The sequence below is a fragment of the Vidua chalybeata genome, chromosome 18 (assembly GCF_026979565.1).
Source record: "Vidua chalybeata isolate OUT-0048 chromosome 18, bVidCha1 merged haplotype, whole genome shotgun sequence".
Taxonomy (NCBI): domain Eukaryota; kingdom Metazoa; phylum Chordata; class Aves; order Passeriformes; family Viduidae; genus Vidua; species Vidua chalybeata.
This window is the reverse complement of record NC_071547.1, coordinates 2,382,407-2,401,023: the sequence shown is the minus strand read 5'-3', so window position 1 is coordinate 2,401,023 and position 18,617 is coordinate 2,382,407. Positions and strand designations below refer to the sequence as shown.

Sequence of the window (18,617 nt, the reverse complement as noted above, 5' to 3'; positions counted from 1 at the left end):
TTTGTTAATGATATATAATATTTCTGTGGGGGAGTCTCTGTGTGTTTAGAAGTGTTTATTCTGTGCATTACTCCAACACCAGGTTTAGCATTTGATTTTTTTATTCAAGCAGAGCAATAGCAAAATTGCTGTGATGTTCTGGGTTACCAGAGCCTGTGTGGTTGTATTCCAGAGGCCATAGAAGCTCTGCCACTTTCCAACACCCCCGAGGTCCTGGGCCTTCACGCCAACGCCGAGATCGGGTATTACATGCATGCAGTGCGGGACATGTGGGTTCACCTGCTCGAGCTGCAGCCCCAAACTGGTGCGTGCCCTGTCTGAACTGGGTTTGTGAACAGGAGATCTCCAGTGGCAAGCGCTGAGCCCTGGGGACAGGGACAGCAGCCCCTGTGTGTGGGGAGTGATCTGGGGGCTGTGTCCGGCCTCGGGGAGCAGAGGGAGTGGGACAGTCTGAGCTCAGCCCTGCCAGGCTGGGGGCAGCTCAAAACCTGCCCAGAGGCACAGCTGGGGACATGCAGGGCTGTGGGCAAAGGTCAGCTGAAGATGGGGGGAGACTGACGCCAAAAGGTGACTCAGCTCTCAACCTTCTCTCAGAAGATTTAGTACAGATTTAGTCTCACCAGAATTTTTTTGTTTCAGGTGAAACTGGTGCAGGAATTAGTCGAGATGAATATATTGCAAATGTTGCCAAGGATATAGAAAACAAATTACCTCAAGTATTTGATCTTGACCACATACGTAAAGGTTATGGAGTAAACATCTCCCCTACAACTGTGGTGCTGTTGCAGGAACTGGAACGTTTTAATAAGCTCATTGTTCGGATGGGAAAGTCCCTGGCTGAGCTACAACGTGTAAGTAAATCCCAGCAACTCGATGGGACCAGCTGGGCTTTGCCTGCCCTCAGAACTCTCACCATTGTTCCAGGCCTTGGCTGGGGAAGTTGGAATGAGCAGTGAACTGGATGATGTGGCTCAGGCTCTCTTCAATGGGCAGATTCCTGGGATCTGGCGGCGGCTGGCCCCTGACACCCTCAAAACTCTTGGCAATTGGATTATTTTCTTTAGAGCTCGATATGACCAGTACAGCACCTGGGTAAGCAAGTGCCTCCAGACAGCTTTTTGTTTTGTTAACCTGCACGATGTGCTGTGCAGGCCGGTGCAGAAGCCAGTGAACACTTCAGGTAAGTTCTTGAACTGGTGCCAGCACTGCCTAACTGTGGATGCAAGGCAGACTCAGCCCAGCTCCTCTCTAAGGGCAGTGTAGGGTGAGTGCCAGGTGCTGCCCATCATGTCTGTGGTTGCAGGTCAGTGAGGGTGAGCCTGAGGTGATGTGGCTGTCAGGCCTGCACATTCCCGAGTCCTACCTGACTGCTCTTGTTCAAGCCACCTGCAGAAAAAACAGGTGGCCCCTGGATCACTCCACCCTCTACACAGAGGTAACCAAGTACAGGAAAGCAGAAGACATCACTGAAGGGGCTGCTCAGGGTAAGTGTTTACACAATTGTTTGGCAAAACCAATTAAGTAGTTAATTGGTGAGAGAAAGAAATTGCTTGGCACACTAAATTACTTTGGGTAAACCTTGGCAGGCATTTGCCCTGGGTTTGCATTTCACAGTCCTCATGATTTCCAGCTGGGTTCTGTCCCTGCAGAGCTCCTGTGTGCATGAAGCACACTTTTCCCACCCACAGGCAGGGACTTGAACTTACCCTTCTCCCTTGCTCGCTCCCTATATATACATACACACATATATATATATATATAGATAAGATAGATATATATCTTCTTGAACTTCTCCCTTGCTTGCTCCCTATATATACATACACATATATATAGATAAGATAGATACAGATCTATATCTCTATCTATCTATCTATCTAAAGACACACTGATTTCTTTATGCCTAGAACATTACCAATTCCAGCAGGCTTGTAAAGATCTATTTACACCACAAAAAAATGTATTGAAATGTACTTAAGCAAAAAGTACCTACAAATATATATCATTTATTGTGTAGATATCTCTTTATGAGCTCTCTGTGCCTAGCACTGCTCTAATAACTAAATATAACAAGCTGGGTATGGGGAACAGCTAAGCAAGGCTCTGAGTACCAGCTCTGATTTGGAGCAGAGGAGGAAAAAAAGTCTAATTTTTTAAAAATCTAAATGCTGTACTTGGTATTCATACCAGAACAACTGTCCCAACCCTTCACCTGCTCTCAGTGACCCAATGATCAGGCCCAGGGGAGTTACAAAAACTCTCTGTGACTTGGGCAATTGGAGGGCAGCAAATCACATTTATTCCTGCTCCTGTTTATCATGTTTACTGCAACTGAGACAATTTAATTTGATTTCCTAATACAGCTGGATGATAAAAACACAGCTCTCAGAAAACTGCACCCTGTGCAGCTGCAGTTTGAAATGCAGTGTGTTTGTGATGATGACTGTAGTGCTCTGAACAGGGACTGCTGGAACAATTATCTTAGAAGATGTCCTAGATCTTTTCTAGGAGCTCAGTTTACCCAAACATTGCATTTTCTGCCTTCACAGGCTGCTATGTTTCTGGTTTGTTCCTGGAAGGAGCAGACTGGGACATAGAGCAGGGCTGCCTCATCCAGAGCAAGCCCCGTGTCCCGGTGGTGGAGCTGCCCATCCTGAGGATCATCCCCATAGAAGCACACAGACTCAGACTGCAGGTGAGGCTCCTGAATTACCTTCCTTCTGCTGTCACAGCTCCCCAGCTGGCAGGCCCTGCCCTCTCTGCCCACAAGCTGCATTTTATCATTACCACTCCCATATGAAGCACCTGGTTTAACACTTCTCCTTACACTAGCCATCACTACAGTTTTGTTCTTCTCAGGGGGTTGATGCATTTGTTGCCTCTTTTCCCTTCAGGCACTCTGGGACAGGGATCTTGTGACACACTCCCCCTACTCTTTCAATTATTTCCCATCCCCAGGAAATGACATAAAGGACATTTACATTTTCTGGTTATTGGCTATTTAAGACCTCTAACCAAAAAAGTGAATTTTCTGAAGCCAGTGCTGTCTCCTCGAGGCCCTTGTTGTTTGCAGTTTGCTCAGGCACTGCTCAGTGTCCGTGCTGCCTCCTCTTGCAGAACACGCTCCGGACCCCGGTGTACACAACCTCCATGCGCCGCAATGCCATGGGCTTCGGCCTGGTCTTTGAGGCTGACCTCTACACTACCAAGCACATTTCCCACTGGGTCCTCCAAGGTGTGTGTCTCACCCTGAATGCTGAATGACAGTCAAAAATAGGCACCATGCTCTTCCCCCAGAATGAAACCCTTCAGAGGCACAGGGAAAAAGCCCTCAACCCAAGGAGAGATCTGGCACCATGGGTGGGGTTGTGTTCACTTAGGCACACCTGACTTTAGTTAGAATTAGCTCGGTTGTATTATACTCCCAATAAACGTGTTTAAGAATAGAGTGTTTTTTGTCGTTTGTGTTTCCTTCTGGAATGGCTCCAAGGCAGTCTGTGGCTGCAAAGAGAGATTAAATTGGTCTCACACACACAAAGACTAAGGTTTGCCTGGATGGTTGTAAGAAATGTCTTTAATTGCCCAAAGCATCACTTCTGCACTGCCTGGAAGCAGTGCCTCCCACCAGCCTCCAGCAAGTGGCAGGGTAGGTCACTCATACAACACATGACCATAAAAATATGGTGCCAACAACCAAAGTAACCAAACCAGCTGCCGGTTAACGCAATACACGTAAAAACAGTAAACCTCAGAGCAACAACCTTGCTTTAACCAACCCCTTTCTGATCCCTCCCCACCACTTGTGAAACAAATTCCTACCACAGAGCCAGCAAGGCGCGAGGCTGAGGCGGGTCTGGGACTTTGGGACGGCGAGTGACAGAGGGCAGAGCCTCGGCCGGGATCAGCCCTGCTGGAAGGGTCATGCTGCGGGAATCGAGCGGGACCACGGGCGGGAGAAGAGCTCTGCCAGCCTGCCAGGGCTGGGCCGGGGCCGCTGACAGTGGTCCAAGGCTCCGGAGGGAGACACACACCAACACAGCTGCAGAAAAAGCTTACAAGGGGCAAACTACAGCTGGCAAAGGGAGGGGACGGGGCAGGCAGGGATCCTTCATCAGCTGTCACAGAGAATACACGTTCCAAATTTTTAAAGGCACATCATAAGCTTAGCAGCATTTGGGAGCCAGTGTTTCTTGCTGGTCCTACTTAGAGGCTGCAGACAAGAGTGAAGCAGAGGTGAACAGAATGTAAGAAAAATGGACAAACTAGTGCTCCTATCCCAAAACTACATACCCTCCCAGCTCCTAGTATGCCTTTCTTTCCTAGAAAAAAAACAAAAAAAAAAAATCAAGTAGTCTAACAGCTGTTGGGTCTACCTGCTACTTAGTAGAAAGGAGTAGGGGAATCTGGTCAAGTGCAAGGCAAGTCCATCCCAATCCACAAGGACAGAAATCAAGGATGCCAGGTTCTCCTGTATGGATCAGTTACATCCCTTACAACTAAATACTCACATTTCAGGAGGGCAGCTCAGGTTTCTAGGCTGGCAGCAGCCAGCACTGTCTGATGATGCCCAGAACAAGACTAAGGATTTTAGGAAACAAAAATAATCCCTTTACAAAAAAAGTGCAGGTTAGAGCATAAAGAACCATTTCCATATTGGATAGCCAGTTACATTTCCTCCCTGAAAAGGAGCTCGGAGCCAGTATGGAAGGTGCTACAAGTGCAGTGTACTGACTAGCATAAAATGTGTCGTGAAGCTATTTGATTAAAAAAACCCAAAACGATCCCCACAAACAACCCAGTGTTCATACTCTTCCTATGAGGGTTGTTAACCCTCATAAAATGGTGCTTCCCCCACCCATAGTTTACTTAAAGCCACAAACCAAAGTATTTAGGATTAATCAAGTAGTGCCTGCTGGGGCTCTGGGGACGTCCTTAGGTCATTAAAGTGAACGTACACGTGCCCAACTTTCAGTGCTGCTGTGAGAGCGGCTGTGGCAGAGGTCAGTGATGGCTCTGGAGTGCTCACACACAAAGTGGAGACAAGAGAAACCCTGCCAGGTCAAACTTTACCAGCCAACACGTGTGGCTGCAGTGTGAGGGAGGGGTGTCCTCTCTAAGAGCGCTCACTAACGCAGCCCGTGCCTTTGTCCACACGTGCAGTTACACTAAATGGAGCAGCACTGGGAAGCAAGCGGTCAGGTCCCCCTGATTTGGCCACAGCATGGAGGGGTTATATACCTTGCCATATGAACACAGTCGTAGGAGGTTTCCTTAGAGCAAAATGTATTAATGATGTACCCGGGAGGAGTTTGGCATGCATGGGGCATCAAAAGAAACTTCACCGCAGGTGCTATTTACCCTACAGGCTCACAGTGCATAACCAGCACAGAACAGCGCTTCCGTGGTGTTCTCAGACAGTTCTGTCTGTCCCCGAGTGCTTTCTGACCACTTTGTTCCCATGGACCTGATCCACTGCCAGGGTCTCCACCTCCTGCGGCTGGGCGGGCGCGGCGTGGTGGATGCGATGAGCCACCCCGATGTGCGCCTTGTGCGGCTTCTCGCGGGCGGGGCTGTGCGATTCGCCGGGCGCGCGATCCGAAGGGATCGGTGGAATGACCAGCGGCCTCTCCTTGATCAGATGCACCTCTGCCGTCTCCCTGGCCAGCAGAAAGGGCGTGGGATCGGGCATGGCATCCACGGGCTCTCGCAGCACCAGCTTCCGGCTCTCTGACCCTATTCTGTAGGCCTCTTCGAACTCGGGGTTCAGCGGCGTGGACAGACTCTTCTTCATCCTGCGCCGCGGCGTCTCCGGCAGTTTGTCCTTGGGAGGGGACGGTTTGTAGCTGGACAGCACGGGGCTGCCAGAGGGGGTCCCCTCCGAAGTCCCGCTGGCATTCATCAGCTTCTTCTTGGCTGCATGCAGCTGAGAGGTCAGATACGCAATCGTGCTCGCTCTCTGCTCCAGTTCACTGGACAACATATTGAGCTTATGGCTTTTCATTTTTAACTCTTCCAAATACTTCTTTTCTCTTTCTTTAATAGTGTTTTCCAGCACCATTATCATCGCGTTCTTTTGTTCAAGTTCTTTCAACAATTCACTGTTTTCAGCTTCTTTGATTTTCAGCTGAGCTTCAAGATCTTTGCACTTACTTTTGAGTTCATCACTTCTTGAACCACCACTTTCTAGAAGAACAGGGGAAGCAGAAGTGTTTTAAATAAACAACAGCCTTTATGTAAAACAGTACACTAGGGTTCCTCTTGCTCTCCCTGAGAGGAATCCAAAAGGCTAACTTCATCCCTGATCCAGGGGATTAACCTCAGGGAATTATCTTATTCCTGCTCTTTACCTGTTAACATAATACATATAAAATAACTAGGATTAGTGTGCACAAACACACACACACACACACACACACACACACACACACACACACATATATAAAAATAAAAGCTTTGTGGTTAATTACAGCACCAGCTCAGCTAAGTTATAAAAATAGTCTCACTCTTCTGCCCCTAAAATTTGCGTCCTGTGTTCCCATATAGCAAGCAGGGAACTGACTGTCTAGTGGAGTCAGCAGTTCCAGGTGCTATTCCTGGCTCTTTCACAGATTTCCTGTGTGACCTTGGGACAGAACTTTTGCCATTTACTTCATAAATAAATAAGTTTGGAGAGTAGAAAACAAAATACAAACATTGAAAAAAAATTAGTAAATTGAACATGAACATTAAAAAAAAAAAAAAGCCATGTATTCCTTACCTGACAAGTCTGAACACTTTACAGTCAGCTCATAGGTTAAATCTGAGAAAAAAAAGTTTTTATTTTTGTTAGAACATCATCATGGAACTCATACATCACCTGGTGAGCAGACTTACAATGACAGCTTTCAAAAAATACAGAATTACCTCTTTCCACTACCCAAAGCAAGAACAGGAGATTCACTGCAAATTAGCAAATAGGTAAAACAATTGAACTATCAGCTTTTTTAAAGAACAAATGAAAAAAACTTGGCTTTGATCAGCCAGTTTGCCACGAGATACAAACTGCAGACCCTAAATCCACCCTGCTGGTGGGCTTTGCTGCTGAGTCTCAGAGCTGCAGTGGGAAGCAGTCCCTCAAGGAATGGGTACCTGTGCAGTGCTGCTGCAGGCGGCGCAGCTCCGCGTGCAGCCCCTTCAGGGTGTTGGCGTGCTCCCGCTGCAGGAACAGCAGGTTCTTCTGGGCACTCTGCAGCTGGTTCTCCAGGGTTGAGGTGGCCATCCTGACCCTGCCAGGGAACAGACATGGAATTGTCACGGTGAGTTACCTTGCACATATGGGGATCCTCCCTCTGCAGCCAGGATTGGCAGGAATGGCTGAATTCTACTGTTAATGCATTGATTGATGTGTGATCAACAAATGCCACAAAAGGTTTTTCTGCTTTAGGACTATTTTGATTACCAGTGCTCCAAGTTCATCAAAAACCTAATTATACTGTAGGCTGGAGCAGGGAACTCATTTGTTTGGAGTTAACACATTTAAAGGATTAACTTCAGACAGTCTAAGTCATTAATTTCGTTACAAGTTAAAAGCAGAGTTCTGAGGAATGGGCTCCTGTGCCCATCTTGCTGAGGGTTTCCATTTACCCCCAGGGACAGAGGGATTGGTAAAATCCTTGGCAAGAACAAGGAAGAAAGCACTAAAATGCAGCAGCTCTAAGGAAAAAGACAAAGCAGAGGTCTGAGCAAAGCCAGGCTGGTGGCACTGCCATGGATGTGGCTGCCATGGGTGTCCAAACTGAGATGTGGGCACTGGCACCAGCACAAGGGAAGCTCTGGCTGCTCTTGGGTTTCCTCAACACCAGGCCCAATGACACAGAGCAAGACAAGGATAATGCTTCACTCAAAGAGAAAACAAACAGATTTTTCTTGCTCAGGTTACGAGTACATGGCAACCTGTTGCCCCGCTGGGTTTCCCTTACAGCACAGCCTTATAAAAGTAAGCCTTGGCTATGGCAGTGCTCACACCCAAAGATAGGCACAGTTAGCAGAATGATGCTGACAGACATCCTTGAAGACCTCTGTGCTGCCAGTAGGAAAGGCTAAATTCTGTTGTATGTGTAGAAACCATTACAGTAATTAGGTTACAAGGGTAAGTGACGAGTCAGAACTCCTTGTTGCCTGGACAACAACCTGCAGTGGCACCGCAACCATGCCTGGAATTATGGGACCACACATGGTGTCCAAGGCGGACCCTAATGGGTTTGCCTTGCCATGGCAAGAACTTTCCATTGGGATCTTTGGTATGGAGTCTTATGGCAAGATTTTTTTTTCTACCAGTTAAAAATTGGTAGAGCATAAGCTCAGAGCAAGTGACACACTTTGGTTATTCCTAAACATATCACAGCCTGCGTTTAATTTTAGACTTTTATTCCCCAAAAGAACACCAGACTTGGAACTCCTGCTGCACTCTTGGTGACACACTAAAGCACCTGGGGATGTGGTGTAAAATCACACACACAGAGCCCTCCTGATTTCATCAGTGACCTGAACTGACTTCGTCTCCTATTGACTTATCCCTACAGAAACAAGTATTTGATTGTTAAAAAAAAAATAAAATGAAGGTGTGAAAGATGTTAAGAAATCCACTTCTGTGCAGGAGCCAAACAGCCTGGTTACCTTGTAACAGAGATCAAGGATTAAGTTCAGTGCCCAGGAATGTGGGTAGCGGTGCCAACTGTGCTTAGTTGAGTAAATGGGTCATTTTACAATTACCATTGTTAGCAAACAAGCAAAAAATATGGACCAAACATCTTCTAAAAAGAGATTTCTAGGGTGGTTAAACAAATTTTGTAACACCCCATCATTGCCACACTAGTGGTCCCTCACAGTCACAGAGCTGGAGGCCTGTTGGAAGGGGCACTACACAGTCACAGCAATTACTCTGTGGGGCACCATTAATTCTGAGGAGTGAGGATATTTAAGCTGTGATACATTTTCAAAGTGACATCCTCTGGCTTGCAAAGCTGACATCAGACAGACAGGAGCTTTACTGAATCATCCCATTCCTTCAGTGTTCATCCTGCTCTGATCGACCGAGCATGACAGCAGGATAAAGCCACAGCTGGAGCTCTGACTGTGCAGGACACTGAGGCTCAGAAGGGATTCTTAATCGAGGAATGCATTTTCCAAAAGAAACCCTAAGCTGTCATAGAAGTAGGTGAAAGAAAAGCCTCCACACAATAGCCCAGAGCTTCTGTTCTTACAATGGGTATTAATGGTGGCTTTACATCTGTAACCATAACCTGAACAGGAAAATACTTGCCTGAATAGGAAAATATTTCATCACCAGCAACAGACAGTGACTGTTCATAGCTCAGTCCTTGCAAATAAACATGTTAATTAAAAATTAGTTTCCTAAATGTTAAAAAAAAAAAAAAAAACAAAACAGAACAAGGCTCTTGCTATTAATCTCCTCAATTGCTTTTTCACTTTGATCTTCTGCATCTGAAAGATCACACCAGGATTACCTGCTCTGAAGAAAACAAATATAATCAGAGGCAAGCCAGGGTTATAGGCTAAGGAAGAAAATAAGAACTACCAGCACCAGAGCATCATCTCCCCTGCAGCAGCAGTGAGTTAATCAGTGAGATCAATCAAGTCAACCCACAGTGAGTTTTAGCTGCAGCCCCTCTGCACTAAGGAGTTTCCCACAACCCTCTGCAGCCTTTCTGTGCTTCTCCCCCTCACAGCAGCCTGGGTCTGCTGTCCCCTCTCCTTCCCTCCAAGGGACAGCGAAGGCCAGTGAGGTGAAGCCACAGCCTCCATGGATGTGTGGGCAGCAGATGCAGTTCCAAACCCACTCACCCACCCACTCGAGCCGTTTTACACAGCACAGCCAGCGCTGTGAGGTCTGCCCCCTGTGCTCTGGGAAACAGCCAAAACCATCTACTGTCAAACCAGGGAAAGGGAAAGTGTCTTGCACAGACAGTCACTATACAGAGACATAGATTTGCTATGTCCCATAGTCCTGGGATTGCACTAAGCTGATTTCATCTCAGGCTCTCTGAAACAAGAAGGTCAAAAACCACAAGAGAAACAGCAAATGCAGAAGTCAATGGTGCCCTTTACAGCTCAGAACAATCTCCACCTCCCACCATGGAAATTGGTGGGACAAACTCCCAAATCTGCCAGGCTCTGGCTGAATGCTGGCAGATAAATGACACCAGTGCTGGGAAGAACACTGTGACTGCATACACAGCACAAAGTTATGTCACTATGGTTTCTCCCCCTTCCCCTTTGCCTCCAAACAACAACAAAAAATTTGCTATGTTCTTACACAGACAGAACTGTGCAATGCAGAGCTTGGCAAAGTCCCCTGGGAACGTGCACAGCATTTGGGAAGGATGACAGAACGCTGAAGGGACACTGCAGTGTGCAGGGGTGATGGTGAGGGTGACACACCTCCTCTTTGGCAGCAGGACTGGCCCTGAACACCAAGTGTCCCACCTTCAGCAACAGAGGCGTTGTGTGGATTGTGCAATGCATTCCACCCTTCAAACATCCACAATTTCTCATTTCTCAGGACCACCACAACACCAAATGTTTCTATATAGAGTTCAGATATTGAGCCTCAACTCCTCCAAATGATGGATTCACAATTTCTCTTGAATATAGCCAAGGAGGAACAAAAGGAATGAGTCAAACAGAATTCCCTTGGGAATGTTAAGTACAACACTTTAATCATGACTGCATCTACCTAAGCCATCATCTTCCAGTAAAGCAGAGAAGGTAACTTCAATTACTGTTCCTGTAAGCTCACCTTAAAAAGGAACTGTTCTGTCTCCTTCCAAGTGCATGTTCTCTTCAAAAGGGAATACACACACAAAATCTTATATGAAAAAATATTAAAAAGGAGCTTTTAAAATGCAACTTAATCACCTACTCACCATAAACAGTCACTAACATTTTAACAGCCACATCTTGCCTTGCAGCGGATGTGCAGGCTCCAGGCCTTTTTGGATCTTAAGCATTTGGAGAGAGTTCAAAACGTTTCAAGGCAATGAGCATCTGGTTGTGTATCAGAAGCCTTTGCACAAAATCAGAGCATCTCTACACCCTGCTGCAAGATAGGAGGAGGGAGATGCTAATCTCTGACCTTAGACACAAGTCCAAAGGATGGAACAAAGCCCAAACAACAGTGATTTAACATTTTCATTCTTGTTTGGTACCCACTCAACAGAACACAATAACCTCCTTTTATGTGGATGGGGTGACCATCACCTGAGAAGCTGCTTTAGCTCCCTGCCAACTCACAGCCTTGAAATATATATGGGCAGACATTTTCCTCTTGACTGCTCACTGGCCAGTGCTCCATCAAAATGTAACAAAAGCTGCCAAAATGTCATTTGTTTGCTATACAAAATACAATAACTAAAAAAGGACAGTGGATACCTCTTATAAGAACCTCCAAAGTTTTAGCCAGACCCCATTTTAAAGATTGTCACTGAACTGACCAAACTTATCTAAACGCAGCTCTAATGCTGAAATTACCGACAGCCACTTTGTTGTTCTTTGCTTAGATCAGCTCTCCATCTCTGAGACATAATGCCATCTCCAAGTGCTTGCTCAGCTCCTTTCAAAGGACATATCAAAGGAGAGCCTGCAGCCTCCACAGCCAGCTCAAGGGCTTTGCTCTCCTTCTGCTTGGACATTTGTTTTAAGTCTCCCCAAACTGATTCTATCACACCACTACACCTCTCCTGAAGCAGATCCAGCAGTAACACAGCTCAGTAACAGTGATAAACTGTTCCAATTCCAAGTTTCTGCTCACCCCTCATTCATCCGTGCATCAGACTAAGCCAGTTCAACTAGCCCAGTGCTGCTGAAGTCAAGCTTTTCAGACAATACACTCAGCCTACACCTCCACCTCGGGCCATCCCTCCCCTTCCCCAGTGCTCCCTTATCAGTAAGGAGTACCTCTTGCAGCAACACCTCTATCCTCAGCCTTCTGCATTACAATATAACAATGCTTACACATCATTAGTGACGCACTAACTTGCTCTCATGTTCTTTTCGTGTGTTTTGAACCAAGCAAAATTAGTAGTTCTTTCCCGGAGACAATGGAGGGGAAGAAGGAATCGTGTCACTGTCCTCCCAGAGGAAGGACATGATTTTGCTTTCTCAGCTCCTTTTCCATTTCTACTGCTTTTGATGCTGTTTTACTCAGTGGTTTCTCTGCTGACTTTCCCATAATTTTCTGATCAGAGGCTGTGTAAACTCTTTACAGTTAACCTCTGAATGTTCTGCAAGCACACATTTCAGCATTTTAGTAACAAGATGCTTTTTTGTTACTCCTACAGCAGCTGGTAGAATAATTGAGTGGACACCACCCTGTCAGCAATGATTTAATTCTGGATGCTCCAAAGGAACCAGCTGGTACTTTTACACAGAACTCACTGACTGCCTAGTGCCTGACTGTCTACCTGGAATCTGGAGCACTGACAGGAATAGTTCACATGGTGTTTTCTCTGTCCTTGAGACCACCCAACCCCAGAGCTGTCACAAGGGAAGAGACTAAAAGGAATCAGATGTTAAAGTCACTACTGTGACAGAGACTATTAGAGAACCAAACCAAATGGTCCTGCAGTGGCTTTTCATACAGACACAGTTATTAGGACCAATACCAGGGTGTGCAAAGCTATGGCTGACCAGCTGTCAGCAACAAATAGCTTACTCTGGCAGGAAGCTTGGGAAATTACCTAATTTGAGCCTAATTCGCTTGAGGGAGACAAAGAAAGCATTACCTAAATGACACTGACTACTTCAAAAGAACCCCTCTAACAATGATGAAGTGACAACAAAAGCCCTCACAAGCAAGATTATATCTCATGGAGAGGAACAGGCTCTCTAGCACACAGTCCTAAAGAATGGCTCTTCTATTTTATTCAGCCTTTCATTCTGAGGATAAAACAATTTTTTTTATTTTCATATAACCTCCAGCAAAGCCACAGAATGCAAACTGCACCCCAATCACAACCAGGCAGTCACAATATTGCAAAGACACGTTAGTCTTTCTAGTAAACCAAATTCTTTTGTCTGAAGAATGACAAGAAAATTAATATTCAATTCTCCCAGACTAACACAATATCAATGTTACACATAAACCTGAGACTCATTCTATTTTTTCCCAAAGTCATTAAGAAAGTTCTCCAGCTTCAGTTAAAGCTGAATCAGGACTTAAGTTAGTAAGGTAAGCTGTGGGTGGTTTTGGTACAAGGATCTGTTAAGTATAACTCCAAATTCATGCTTAGAAATAACACTATACTATGGAACAGTCATGGGCTTTTTTCACAGATCACATACTCTCTTATGAACACTGCATGCCCTCTCTTAATGTATTGCCCTCTGTGATCAAGAATGTGTGAATTGCACCAGAAACTGAAGAAAATGTATTTGTGCAATATAAAAAATTGCCCTTTCTGCAGCCTGCTGAAACACAAACCAAAAGAATTACTATGCTGGTTTCACATAACCAGCTTGGCTGGGCCTTTTCCTGCTCCCAAACTCAACAAAAACCCATCACCACACAGACGTGTGACCATTTCACCACCCAGCTCAGCCATGACTTTGTCTCACCCATCCCACTCACAAAGACTGAGCAAGAATTTAGTGCTGCATTCCTGAAATGCCCCAGAATCACCTTCCTGGTCATTCAGTGAACCAGCTCAGGGAACTGGTGCAGCTGAAAACAAACCCATTTTCCCGCTGGCTGTTTTCAGGTGGCGGGTTCACTCTGCAGCACTGTAGATGCCTGGGGAAGGTGAAAAAAATAAAACTAAAAAATAGAATCTGTAAGCAGGTCAGGGGGGTGGTACAGGCAGAACTGCTTCCTGCAGCAGCGCCAGCTCCAGGCACTCGCCTGAGCCTGAGCTCCTACTGCATGAACTGCAGAAATCACAATTTTCAGAGGTTACCAGGAATATTTTTGAAACATGGCAGAAGGCACTGAAGCCTTACAGCAATCTAAATCTGTCCTGAGAGACCATTTACAGAGAGCAGCTATTCTAAAGCAACTCTACTGAACTGCACAACTATTTCCAGGCAAGTGTAACAGGCTGAGGAGCTGCTCCTCTCTAATGCATTCTGTGATGCTGTTTCATAAGGCATCGATTTTTATTATTTTAGAACAGCGACTATGATCAAACACACAAAAATTAGTCCCCACTTTGCTAAAGGCTTTGAGAGCTGCTGATGAAGGAAATCTGGCAGTGGTGATGACCTATGTCCAAGTCCTTTCTTAAGCAAGATTTTTTTTGGTGTTAAATAGGATGCCAAGACAAAGGATCCCAAACAGAGGTGCTTTATACCCTCCCTTACATAACCCAGGTATCTCAAACTGAGACAATAAAGCTACACAGCTTAAACCAAGCTCTCCTGAGGCTGGAAAGGAAACAAGCAGACACATTTCTATTACAAAGGGAACCTGCTGGTTCTGACATCATTCCCATGGCTTTTCCTCACAGATGGACTCGTCCCGAGCTCGACACCTCTGCTCCACAGAAATGCGATCTGCCGTGCCTTTTGTGCCCTCCCTCCGGGCTCGGGCTCGGATTACAGGGAGCTCTGTTCCCTGGCATATTTCAGCCTTTCTGGAGACAGCTACCATTCTGTTCACAGAGAAGCCATGACATTTAACAGTCTTTAGTCAGTCCAGCACTGTTTTTAAATAACACTGATTTAAAATCCTATTTCTCTCAATCAAATAATTAAAAACAACAGTGTATGTATTTTAATATTTTAAATACAAACCAAAGGTTTCCTTGGAGTAAAATGAGAACAAACATGCTCCCCAATAGCAGGAACAAAATCACAATCCAAAGAAAAGCCTTTTTTCTTCTTTAAATGATTATTTAAAACCAATCAAACAAACAGCTTGCAGAACTTCCAATACACTCTGAAAACATCAGTTTCAGCAACATTTTGTCATGCCTCTAATGTCTAGTAGTAAATGAATTTATTGTTCCTATTTATAGTACCATAATCTTTAACATCACCAGGAGAAATGAGCTGTTAGATAATGGCAAAACATTATTAAACAAAATTACTCACTGCTCACATGGAGATAGACTAACACTCATTATCACACTGCTGGACATCCTGGTTTAGAGGAAGATATTTTTTACATCACTTAAAAATGAGCAGAGAGACAAATCAGGCCCACATTCATTGATGATACTACAGCCAGACAGGTGAAGGTGATGGAACAGAGGTGAGGGACAGCAGGTGCTAACCAGGGGGTCAACATTCCCACTCAGCTCCACTCAATTTGCCATCCTCATGTGCTGTTCAGATGAATATTGGATTCGTGCACAACAAGGGAGCCGAGGGTTTGTCTCAGCAGAGCCCTGCTGATAAGGGCTGTGCCTGAACAAAGGGCACCCTCCCACCTCAGCCCCAGCCAGGCGTGGGCAGCGGGCCCTGGAGCGCTGCTCCCGGGGAGCTCGGGCTCTGCTGGAGCCTTCTGGGGGTGCTGGCCCTGGTGCCACAATTGGCTCATTGCAGCAGAGTCTGTCAGAGCAGCAGAGCTGTGTCTGTGATGTCACAGCCACTGGTGTCCCCGTGTGCCGGGCGCCTGTCCTCCTTCAACACCAACATCCGTAAATGTTCCTTTTGCTGGCTGTGCTGTCCAAGCCAGCAATAAGAAAAAACAGTTTCACACACTCAACTTTGCCCCTCCTCAACTTATCGGACTGCTGGATTTTCAGTAAAGTGCTACTCAACGAAACCCATCACTTTTAATTACTAACAGACACATATACATAAATATGCATAGAAAGTATCACTTGTCAGCAAAAAAAATCTTCAGCATTATAAATCTTCAGAAAGATGATGTCTGTTCTCTCTATAAAATAAACTACAACTTGCTACCTTTTTTTAACTTTACTATGCAAAATGTAGTTAAACATGAACTTGAGTAAAATGATTAACAGTAATCTTTTTACCCAATACAAAAACAATCCTTCATAGTTTTGGTACTTTAAACCCCTATTTTTTAAGCTACAGAACTGAAATGAGATGCCTAAAAAATACAACTGTCCTCCCTCTATTATGCTGTTTGCAATGCTGAATAAATATTTTATTTTACTTCACATTATGATCCACATTCTGCCGTAACAGCACTGGGGAGTTTGTGTTCTGCCTCCTGCAGTAAAAGGACTGACTAATGTGGTAGATCTGGATGAATAAATATATTGCCCTTAACACCTACATCCTCTTGAAGTAGGGCATGCTAAGGAACAGTCGGATTTTTGTAACAAAACACATTTAAAAAAAATCATTTTAAAGCCCTGAAGGTATGCAGCTGTATCTGAAATCTGATGTAAAGGAAACAACGGTAAGAAATGAAATTATTGCTGCTCTACAGTTTGCAAGAACTACTGGACTGGAAACTACTTAAGAGTATCTGGACTGGTCATGAGACTTTTGTCTTTTCTAAGAGGATGAGGAAGGAAACTTTACAGATATATTAAACAGAAGTACAAGAGGATGAAAACAAGTGCTTAGCATCAGTTTAGCCAATATTCTTTCTTTCCACTTAAGCAGCTGATACTTTCCTCTATTATGACCTTCCTATCTTTGTTGTTTTACTAAAAATGACTGCTGGAGCCTCAGTACAACCAAGAGCTTGAAAAATCAACAATATTACAAGTCAGCCATTATCTGTGTATAAAGCACTTGCTTTAAATTGTCAAACCAAAAAGCAATGTGCAGTTTAAAAGCATAAATTTCAGTCTCCCAGAGGCTCAGTCATAATAATGCACTACAGAATTGCATTCACTAATGAGCAAATTATATGGGAAAAGGCACTGTATTTACAGTCACATCCATTTGTCTTTTATTTTTTAATTAAGGAGTATAATTGATATTGCAAAAGCTCAACACAGCTTTTTAAGTGTAAGCATCTTACCATCTAAGTAAAGCTAACAAGTACCCTGGATGCTTCCTATGCACCTGCAATGCAGATCAAAATAGAGAATCCCATCCCCAGGGCTGCCTCAGCTTCTGTGTTCACATTTTATCTTCAGTGTCTCAGCTTTACTCAATTTAATAAGGTGGGCTCAGGTGAATTCTGCTGCTGTCCAAGGTGGGAAGGGCCCCTCCTTCCTCCCTGCTGTCCCACCCCATGTCCTGCGTAGGGAAGCTGCATCTGGAAGCATCTCCATGTCTGAAGACGCCCTGCACTTCTCTGCTGCCAGATCCACAGACGACAGGCGTTCTCCTCCAAAGGAAAACCCTCCTCCTCTCAAACGAAGATTATTCCCTACCCACTCCAAAATACACACAATCCACCCGTCCAGCCCTTTGCAGGCCCCGTGCTGCTCGTGAAAACGACGCTGCTGTCACTTTGCAAAGTGAAAAGGCGCGATGCAAAAGGCGCCTGCGAAGGATGCGGGGCGAAACCTGCCCCGGCGGGTGCGGGCGCTCTCCTGCTCGGGGGCACATCCCGAACAGAAATACCGACACGTCCTTTCGCCCGAACCGGCACGAACGGAAAGACGAGGGGCGTGCAGCGAGATTTAGGGCGGTCCCTTCACCCCCAGTGCTCCAGTGGCCAGAGCCGGGCGCTGGATGCTCTCAGGAGCGCGCAGGAAGCGCTTTGGTCCAGCGCCAGCGCCCGGAGCCGCCCTGCGCGCACCCGCCGCGCTGCTCGCTGCCCCGCAACGGCCGCCCCGGCCGGGGGGGCTCTGACCGGCCCTCGGGGGGGCTCTGACTGGCCCTCGGGGGGGCTCTGACCGGCCCTCGGGGGGCTGTGGCCGGCCCTCGGGGGGCTCTGACCGGCCCTCGGGGGGCTCTGACCGGCCCTCGGGGGGCTCTGACCGGCCCTCGGGGGGCTCTGACCGGCCCTCGGGGGGCTGATCGGGCCCCCCGCCAGGGCATCGCCGCCCAGCCCAGGCGCGGCTCCTCCACCCGCCGCAGGTCCGGGGCCGCGGGGCGCCCCCACAGCCCCGCTCGCCCGCACGGGAGGGTCCCTGGGCGGGCGGTGGATTCGTGTGAGGCGGGAAAAGGCCCCAGCAGCGGCGCCGCCACCCCGTTCCCCACCCGGCCCCGGGGGTCGCGATGCCGCCGACGCCCCCTCAGCCGGGGCGGAGGGCGCGGCGCGCCGCAGCCCCCGCGCCTCAGCCGCCGCCCCGCCCGGCCCCTCACCTGCTCGGCCCCGGCCGGGTCCCGCCGCTCGCCGCCGCCCGAAGCACCGCGGGTGCCCCGCGGGGCCGGCACTGACCGGCGGCGGCACCGGCACCGGCACCGGGGGCGGCGGCGCAGGCGCAGGTGCGGCTGCGGCACCGGGCCCGTCGCTGTGGCAACGGGGGGGGGAACGGGGGAACAGCGCGGCCCCGCCCGCGCGCGCGGGGCGGGGCGGGGCGTGCGCGCGCACGGGAGCGCGCACCTGGGAGAGGGAGGAGGAGGAGGAGGAGGAGGAAGAGAAGGAGAATGAGAAGGGCACACCGGGTGTGTGGGAATGTGGGGAAAGGACGGGATGTGCATCCCCGGGAGAGGCCGTCCTGGTTTCAGCCCAGCTGGAAATGAAGCCCCACGCAACTCCCCCCCTCTCCCCCCGCGGTGGAATGGGGAGGAGAATCAAA

The 18,617-nt window shown here is 47.3% G+C and overlaps 2 protein-coding genes across 5 annotated transcripts in view; one reads left to right on the top strand and one right to left on the bottom strand.

Moving 5' to 3' along the window:
- Positions 1-3,445, top strand: part of DNAH10 (dynein axonemal heavy chain 10) — a 50,075-nt gene extending 46,630 nt beyond the window's left edge. The window contains exons 72-77 of the mRNA XM_053959345.1: positions 173-304; positions 640-851; positions 925-1,092; positions 1,304-1,484; positions 2,547-2,692; positions 3,115-3,445. Coding sequence (XP_053815320.1) covers positions 173-304; positions 640-851; positions 925-1,092; positions 1,304-1,484; positions 2,547-2,692; positions 3,115-3,261 — 986 coding nt within the window. The 3' untranslated portion in view covers positions 3,262-3,445. The remainder of the gene's footprint in view (positions 1-172; positions 305-639; positions 852-924; positions 1,093-1,303; positions 1,485-2,546; positions 2,693-3,114) is intronic.
- A 1,811-nt stretch (positions 3,446-5,256) lies between these two features.
- CCDC92 (coiled-coil domain containing 92) lies at positions 5,257-18,288 on the bottom strand. Of its 4 annotated transcripts, none has more exons than XM_053959342.1 (4): positions 18,181-18,288; positions 7,126-7,262; positions 6,755-6,796; positions 5,257-6,180 (listed from the first exon to the last, which is right to left on the bottom strand). In XM_053959342.1, exons 2-4 carry the CDS (start codon positions 7,253-7,255, stop codon positions 5,408-5,410), a joined length of 945 nt encoding a protein of 314 aa, XP_053815317.1. In that variant the 5' UTR covers positions 7,256-7,262; positions 18,181-18,288; the 3' UTR covers positions 5,257-5,407. The 4 variants fall into 4 exon arrangements, with proteins under 4 accessions (XP_053815317.1, XP_053815315.1, XP_053815316.1 ...); XM_053959340.1 differs by lacking the exon at positions 18,181-18,288 and adding an exon at positions 15,423-15,505; XM_053959341.1 differs by lacking the exon at positions 18,181-18,288 and adding an exon at positions 15,085-15,369.
- Positions 18,289-18,617: the final 329 nt, after the last annotated feature.

Excerpts from the sequence above, each read along its gene's own strand:
- CCDC92 (XM_053959341.1), bottom strand. The coding sequence starts at position 15,131 with ATGTCCAGCAGTGTGATAATGAGTGTTAGTCTATCTCCATGTGAGCA. Across the intron at positions 7,263-15,084 it reads AGTCTATCTCCATGTGAGCA|GGTCAGGATGGCCACCTCAA; the intron begins GTGAGTAATTTT and ends GTTCCCTGGCAG. Across the intron at positions 6,797-7,125 it reads CCTGCAGCAGCACTGCACAG|ATTTAACCTATGAGCTGACT; the intron begins GTACCCATTCCT and ends TTTTTTTCTCAG.